The following is an 8,751-nucleotide window of genomic DNA, read 5'->3' as shown; positions in this document are numbered from 1 at the left end:
CCCCCCCCCCATCCTTGAGAAAAACATTCCTGGGTTGTAAAATGAGGTAGTGATACTCTCCAGGAAATGATGCTAAAATAAGACTGGTTCTGAAGAGGAAGGCAATTATTTTTCACCTTTAACAAGATATGTACATTTCAAAAGAGACAAAGAAAGAATTTACAATGACAAGTTTTCTAACATAAATGCCTTAAAAGGGGAGAAGGGAAGTCTCTTTCTCTTTTTGCACCAAAAAATTTTTTTTTCCTTTTTCTGCTGATATTTGCCCTAAAATTCAACTGACCTGTGCACTATCTATCCTCTCTTATCATACACCATAGAAGAGGCTGTTTAGAAATCTCTGCCCAAGAGCAAAATCACATGTAAAACCTGAGCTTTTCTTATGCAGGTGTCTCCACAAATGAGACATTCATATACCTTTGCCTCTGCTCCCCAGGCTGAAGGATGATGCCAAGAATGCCATCGAAGCACTTGGAAGTAAAGAAATCAGGAACATGAAATTTAGGTCAAGCTGGGTATTTCTTGCAGCGAAAGGTTTTGATCTTCCCTCAGGTATTCAGAGAGAAAAGGTGAGTCATTTTTAAATATCCATTCCTTACTATGCAACGCTAAAGAATAATGTAGAATCTGCAAAACACCGCATAACGTGGATGAACTTGGAGGACATTATGCTGAGCAAAATAAGTCAGTCACAAAAGGACAAATATTGTATTAGTCCGTTATTGTGAAAGTTAAGGAAAGGTTTATATATTGGAGGACATTTTCTTTGTTGGTTACCAGGGGTGGGAGGGAAGGGGAGGGAATGCTGTTAGATAGATAGAGATAAATATTGATTTGGGTGAAGAGAAGGGCAATGTACCAAATGTGAGTGACCAATATGGCAGCATTGAGGATGAGAAAGACAGAGAGAGTTACATGGGCAGTACAAACAACAAATATGAACCCCTTTGCAAATACAATACTGAGTTGTCAATGAAAGCAAACATGGGTATAGGGACGGATAGATGGGTGAACAAGCTAAACAATTATGTATGTCTAAATGGAGAGTGTATCCAAGATCATATACAGGGTTGGCAGACAATGGGCCTCTCAGGGTGCAGAAGAGTATGAAGGGATGGACACTGGGAGGAGGTAACTATGGGGAGGAAGTGGGAGGGGAGCTGCTGCATTGTAAATTTTGGTCAATGACATGAGACAAAGTATATGTGAACTGCTGTATGAAAAGTGAATTTACTCTGTAAATCTTCACCCAAATCCTAATAAAAATAAATAAATAAATAAATAAATAAAATATCCATTCCTGCAAATGGTCAATATAATAAGGGCTATGAAAAGGAAAAGGTTGCCAGTCAGTTCAAACACCCTGCCTGCAGACATGTCCCTACAGAGTGAATGCCACAGAGAGTGGTGGTGCCCTGGTGGGATCCAGAGTAGTCTGTCTAGGTTTGCATGCTGACTCTGTGGCAAGTTCCCCACCTCTCCATGCCTGGTTTCCTCATTCCTGTTATTAGTTGTCATCAAGTTGGTCACTCAGTGTATGCCATCTTCATGATTGGTTGCAGAATGATCTGTTGTTATCCACAGGGTTCTCCCTGACTGGTTTTTAGGAATTAGATCACCAGGCCATTGTTCCTAGTCCATGTTAAGCTGGACACTCTGCTGAAACCTGTTCAGCATCATAGCAACATGCAAGCTTCAACTGAGTGGTAGCTATTCATTAGATGCATTGGCTGGGAATCAAACCTGGATCTCCCTCATGAAAGGCAAGAATTTTACTACTGAACCACCACTGCCCCCACTTCCTCATTTCTAGATTGGCAAAAGGAGTCCCTGGATGGTGCAAATGGTTAACTAACACTCTTAGCTGCCAGTGAAAGATGGCAATTGAGATCCACCCCAGGGTGCCTCAAAAAAAAGTTCTGACAATATACTTCTGAAAAAAATCAACCATTGAAAAACCTTGTGGAGCTCAGTTTTACTCTGAAACACGTAGGGTTGCCATAAAACAGAGTCAACAGCAACTGGTAAAATCAGGAAAACGTAATGCCTTCCACATAGTGGGTCCTCAACATATTATTATATACGAGGCAGTTCAGAAACCTTTAGATCATTAGATCAGCATTAGAAAGGCACTGACTGAAGTTGTAAAGTTCTCAGATCTCTTTAAAAGTAGAAATTCTAAATGGGCTATTGGTATTAATTTTCTAACACACTGTAGCCAACAGAGTCCATCCCAAATCTCCCTGTTCTTGGGCAACTGTTTAATCTCTCTGCACCTCTGTTTTGGGGATAGTAGTAGTACTTAGGGAGCTTTGGTAGCATAGTGGCTAAGACACTTGCCTGCTAACCAGACGGCTGGTGGTTCAAACCCACAAGCCACTCCTCAGAAGGAAGGTTGGGCAATCCTACTTCCATAGTGATACTGCCTCGGAAACCCAAGAGGGGTCGCTATGAGTCGGGTTTGACTTGACGGCACATAACAACAACAACAACAAGTAGTACTTACCTCCTTAGGTGGTTGAAGTCCCAGGGTGTTCTAAAAAGTTAAGCATTTGGCTGCTAACCAAAAGGTTGGAGGTTTGGGTCCACCCAGAGGCACCTCAGAAGAAGGCCATGGTGATCTCCTTCCAAAAAACCAGCCATTAAAGACCCTGTGGACCACAGTTCTACTCTGGACACATGGATCATCCTGAGCTGGAGAAACTCAATGGCAGTTGGTGGTCCTTAGGTTGGTGAAGAGGGTTAACAGAGGTGATGCAGGCAAAGCAGTTAGGACAGACAAGCTGGACACCACAGAAGCATTTGTAAAATGTCAGTCTTCATTGCTGTAGTTGAGCAATAAGCCACTGCATGACTGATTATTAATGCCTTTGTTTATCAAAGAAAAATAAAGAACAAGACAATGAAATTGTAACTTCTTAACTATTAAATCACCTGTGAAAATTCCAATGGAGAGTTGGCAAAATGTGTCTGAGTCATGAGCTGACACCTGTGGCAATAGTCACATCAGCCTCTTTCAGATGGTGCTGCTCTTCAGGAAACTATGCTGGTTCAGGAGAGGAGGGAACTGGCTGCATTACAAAAAGCATGTGAAAGCTGGACAATGTAAAAAGGAAGACTGAAGAAGAATTGACACATTTGAATTATGGTGTTGGTGAAGAACCAAATGTACCATGAACTGCCAGAAGAATGAACAAATCAGTCTTAGAAGAAATACAACCAGAATGCTCTTTAGAAGCAATGATGGTAAGACTTCATCTTGCTAACTTTAGACAAGTCATCAGGAAAAACCAATCACTAGAAAGGGACATCATGCTTGGTAAAGTTTGATCAGCAAGAACAAGGGAAACTTTCTATGAGATGGATCAACATGGTGGCTGCAACAATGGGCTCAAACATACCAAAGATCATGAAGATGGCACAGGACCAGGCAGTGTCTCATTCTATTGTCCATAAGGTCACCATGAATCATAGCTGACTCAACAGCAAATATCCAAAGCCAAGGAACGAGACCTGCACAGTAGACCTTATGAAGATAAAGTCTTTCTTTCCATTTAGCTCAAAATTCAAAGGCTGCAGAGATTTGTAAGTTTCCAGGGTGTAGAACAGGTTGCCTCTGATTTCAGGCTCACACCTCTGATTCCCAGCCTCAACTCCTTGTGCTGTCTGGTTACAGGTTCAGTAAGGAAGACTTCAACAGTAGCAGATGGGCAGCTAGGCATCCTTTTATTGGTGAACACACCAGGTGCAGAAGGAGGTTGGATGAGATACAACTTTAGTGCAAGCCCAACAGTCAGAAAACTCATGCCTGGCTCTTAAGAGGGACCATGGGACTTCTCCATACTCTCTCGTCATACTCCAGAGGCTCAGAAATTGTTGATATTTTAACCTGTTTTATAAGACCTTGCTTCACATCTAAAAAGCATGTTTTCTACTTGTACCTCCTTTGTTCTTTTATATCAGGAAGCCAGCCCTGCAGACAGTGTTAGGAATACTTGCCCAGGGCCCCAGCCTGGACCCCTTCTTACTAACTACTAGATCTAAACACTTTTGTGTATGCTCAGGACCTCATTGGTTTGTTCTAGCAACTGAGGAATGCTCTATTCTCTCCTCGATGGGGCATCCCAACTGGAAGATAGGTGGCTGGGAGTCCAGAGTTAGGTTTACCAGTGGGACATTGTGCCCTTGAATGAGTCATCTCACCTCTCTGAGCTGTAGGTACCTGACCCATACAGTCACAGAGTTTTGGGCCCAGCAGCTAACATGAGCATGTGCTGCTTGAGCCCTCTGCTGTCCCACAGCACAGCATCCTATATGCTGACTCCGTTTGGTCATCTTCCCCATCAGCCCTGGTGTATTCCCATGACTTACAGACCTCCAGGTTTTATCCACTTAGCTGTGTGGTCTCAGAGCAATTGCTTGACCCCTCAGAATCATCACCAGAGAGAAAGAGATAAGGTAGTACTAATCTCATGAGGTTCCTGAGGATTAAGTAAGAGAAATACATAGGACATTGAGCTACATGACAAGCTGAATAATTCATGTAACTCAGAGCTGCTGTGTTTTTCCAGGACTTCCCTACTAGCCCACCCCAACACAGACCCCTCTGCACAGATTGGCAAACACTGCCCTTCCCAGACTGGGGCTCTTTTAAAAAGACTCATGCCCAGGTCCCAGCAGGCCAATTCAATCAGTCAAAATCCCTGAGACTGGGGCCAGGCCCAGTACTTCTAATGCTTGATGAGGATGGGACACACAGCATTGATTACAGGAGGCAACGGAGGCCCCAGTTACATATGTTCACTGAACCTTCCCTCTCTCTACATACCAGTGTTCATTGCAGCACTACTCACAATAGTCAAAAAATGGAAACAGCCTAAATGCCCATCAACAGATGGATACACAAAATGTGGTCTGTCCATACAATGGAATACTACTCTGCCATAGAAAGAAATGAATTTCAGATACATGCTACCACATGGATGAACCATGGAAACATTATGCTGAATAAAATAAGCCAGATGCAAAAGGAGAAATGTTGGGTGGTTCTAGTGATAGGAAATATCTAGAATAGGCATCTAGGACCAAAGTCCATTAGTGGTTACCAGGGGCAGGTGTGAGGGAAGGGGCAATGAGGCCTGAATACTTAGAGAACTCTGAGCTTCTGTTAAGGGTGATGGTTTAATTTGGGAATGCATAAGAGTGATGGTTAAACAACATGATGAACATAATTAATGTCACTGAACTGTACATGTGAAGGTTGTTGAAATATCAGATGTTCTGTTACATATATATTTGCCACTCCTCGGAAGGAAGGTTGGGCAATCCTACTTCCGTAGTGATACTGCCTCGGAAACCCAAGGAGGGGTCGCTATGAGTCGGGGCCGACTCGACGGCAAACAACAACAACAACAACATAAAAACTGCCCCCTAAAGTTCCTTGCCACATCTCTGCTCTTCTCCAATTGCCCTGCCTCATCCCTCCCTCACCTTCCCACCCAATCTCCCCCTTCCCTCCTTCACACTCTCCATTAGCATCCCCAGGAAGACAGCTGGCAGTCAGGGGCACTATGCCAAGTAGGAAAATGCAGCTTTGTGTTAACATCTGATGTTACTATTACTATTGCCAACAATATTGTTCCCCATCTGCCTTATGACATCCTCCTGAGCATATCAGAATGTCTGGGGAAGAAGTCTTAAGTCCTTTTTAACCCTTTTATGACCCATGGAACATATATCACCCACCAACATTTTCAGCTCTGAGGTTTCTTGGGAAGCTCTTAACTCAGTTGTAATATGTGATGCCACTTGGCAAGGATCTATATAACTGCAAGAATCTGAAGAAATTGGGCCTCATCCCAAAAATCCTACCACCAGAGTCCACTTGGGACAAAGGCATCCCCAATAATTGTAACAAAATCTATAAAAGCTCAAAAAAAATTTTTTTCTTGATTTCAGCATACCTTCTATTACTGAAAACATATGGTATCAACAAAAAATTCAAAGGAGAAAATAATTGGGTCATGAAAGCATTAGGTAAAATATGAATGCCTTAACAAACAGGTTCACTATTAATGTTTATCTAAGACACACAAAACAAAATCTCACTTGAATTGAAAAAGGAGTGGTAGCAGTGGTTCTTTTCTCCTATATTCTTTATAGATGTTTGAGTTTGGAGAACAGATATGTGTTTTTCTTTTTTACTTTGTTTATATATTTATAACTTTTTATTGTGATTTGGATGAGAGTTTACAGAGCAAATTCTTTTCTCATTCAAAAGTACATACACATTTTGTTTTGTGACATTGACTGCAACCCGTACAATGTAGCAGCTCTCTTCCCACTTCCTCCCTGTGGACCTTTCTCTCTGTCCTTCTTTCCTATGCATTCCTGCCTTCTCCCTGCTTTCTCCCTATGCAAAGACTGCCTTTCTGATCTCCCATGGTTGATTTTCTAAGAAGCGCACCTGCCTGGTATAATTGTTTACCTCGTAGGCCTGTCTACTATTTGGCTGAAAGTTAAGCCACAGGAGTAAGCTCAATTCCAGGTCTGAAGGGTGACTAGGGGCCATGGCCTCTAGGGTTTCACTTGTCTCTATCAGACCAGTAAGGCTTCTTATGATTTTGAGTTTTGTTACACATTTTTCTCCTACTCTATGCAGGATATCCTTTTGTGATCCCTTTCAGAGTGGTTGGCAGTGGCAGGTAGGCACTACCTAGTTCTTTTGGTCTTGGGGTCATGTAAGCTGAGGTTCCCTTGGTCCACTAGTCCTCTGAACTGTTTCCATGTGCCTTTGATTTTCTTCACTCTTCTTTTTTCTGAATGAGGAGAGACCAATAGTTGCATCTTAGATGGCCAGTTGCAAGCTTTTATGACCCCAGTTGCTACTCACCAAAGTACGATGTAGAACAATGTTTTTGTGTACTATGTTATTCCAGTTGAGCTTGATGTCCCCCACAACTATGATCCTGAGGCTGCAGGCCCAGCAACCCACTCCCTCAAGGTGTTTGATTTTGGCTAAGAAGTAATCATAACTTTGCCCCCTGGTAGCTCTATTAAATATATGAACATTTTTATAGTACATACAAATAAGTTTGTAGAAATATCATCTGTCAAACCTATCTATGTTCATGGCTTTATTCCTGGTAATGGATATATTTTAAAACATTGCTTCTAAAGTGGGTTTCATTGAAACACCTGTCACCTACATGTATTGATTGAAAGTTATAGTCCACATTACTACAAGAATTAAATGAAAAATTTCTGAGTAAGAATCAGCATAAAGCTGGTTCCTAGGAGGTGAGGTCAAGTACATCTCCAATTTCCATCCTCTCCGTTGTCTCTGACACCAGGGCCACCCTCTTCCACAGAACTCTTTCTATTTCTCTATTGATTTCAGTGATGCACTGAAACCTACACAGAACTCACAGACTATATTAACAGTTATGTTGCTATTAAGGTAAAGGATACAACTCAGAAGTACAGGATAGCAACAGGCAGGAATAATAGGATACAACTCAGGAGTAACTCAGGAGCAACATGAAGGGATACTCAAGGGAGGTTCAGAAAGGTACGCAAAGCAGAGAGCACATCCAGGAAGCTGTCCTTCCAAGATTCTGTCCCTCAGGAGACTTCCTCTGGCCTTAGTGTTTCAGGCTTTCATCAGCTAGTGCACATTATTGGTTACCAGGTAGGTTCCTAGACTGGGTTCCACTCATTAATAAAGGCTCTCAGGTGTGGCCAATGTAGCCTAACTCCTCTAAGGATTGTTTCACAGAAGTCAAGGACAAAGGCCAACCTGCTTGAGGTAAAATAACTTTTACCCTCACAAGAATACAAAGATAAGACTTGAACACTGTATGTAAGAATATAAAAGTTACTGTGACTTGGAACAATGAAAGATGTTTGTGCAGATGTTGATGAGGTATAGACAGGTAGCCAGGGTCTCAAGATGGGGCTTATTCAGTATGGCAATTCCTTAAGAAGTTGGAATTAGAAATACCATTTGACCCAGCCATTCCATTACTAGGTATATATCCTAAAGTAGTGAGAGCCATGACACGAACAGACATATGCACACTAATGTTCATCACAGCACTATTTACAATAGCCAAAAGATGGAAACAACCTAGGTATCCATCAACTGAGGAATGGATAACCAAACTATGATACATACACACAATGGAGTACTATGAAACCCTAAAAAATAACAGTGTTGTTGTTGTTATGTGCCGTCGAGTCAGACCCAACTCATAGTGACCCCTTCTTGGTTTCCAAGGCAATTATCACTATGGAAGTAGATTGCCCAACCTTCCTTCCAAGGAGTGGCTGGTGGGTTTGAACCACCAGCCTTCTGGTTATCAGTCAAGTGCCTTAGGCACTATGCTACATAGAATCTGCAAAACACTGCATAACGTGGATGAACTTGGAGGACATTATGCTGAATGAAATAGGTCAGTCACAGAAGGACAAATATTGTATCAGTCTGTTATTTTAAAAGTCAAGGAAAGGTTTGTCTATGGAAGGAAATTTTCTTTGTTGGTTACCAAGGGTAGAAGGGGAGGGAAAGGAACACTGTTAGATAGGTAGACATAAGTATTGATTTCGGTGAAGAGAAGGGAGATGTACCAAATGTGAGTGATTAACATGGTGGCATTGAGGAAGAGGAAGACATAGAGAGGTACATGGGAGGTACAGACAACAAAGATGAACCCTTTTTCACATCTACATTGTACTGCATTGTCAGTGAAG

General features: G+C 42.0%; 1 protein-coding gene across 1 annotated transcript in view; it reads left to right on the top strand.

The window, feature by feature from the left end:
- The window catches only part of FAM3B (FAM3 metabolism regulating signaling molecule B), an 86,959-nt gene that overhangs the window by 72,834 nt on the left and 5,374 nt on the right, over window positions 1–8,751 (top strand). The window contains exon 7 of the mRNA XM_042781838.1: window positions 437–569. Coding sequence (XP_042637772.1) covers window positions 437–569 — 133 coding nt within the window. The remainder of the gene's footprint in view (window positions 1–436; window positions 570–8,751) is intronic.

Source organism: Orycteropus afer, unplaced genomic scaffold, assembly GCF_000298275.1.
Source record: "Orycteropus afer afer isolate SDZICR_OR568_19922 unplaced genomic scaffold, OryAfe1.0 scaffold00179, whole genome shotgun sequence".
NCBI lineage: Eukaryota > Metazoa > Chordata > Mammalia > Tubulidentata > Orycteropodidae > Orycteropus > Orycteropus afer.
The sequence above is the reverse complement of the archived record's forward strand: the minus strand, read 5'-3'. Positions and strand labels throughout refer to the sequence as shown.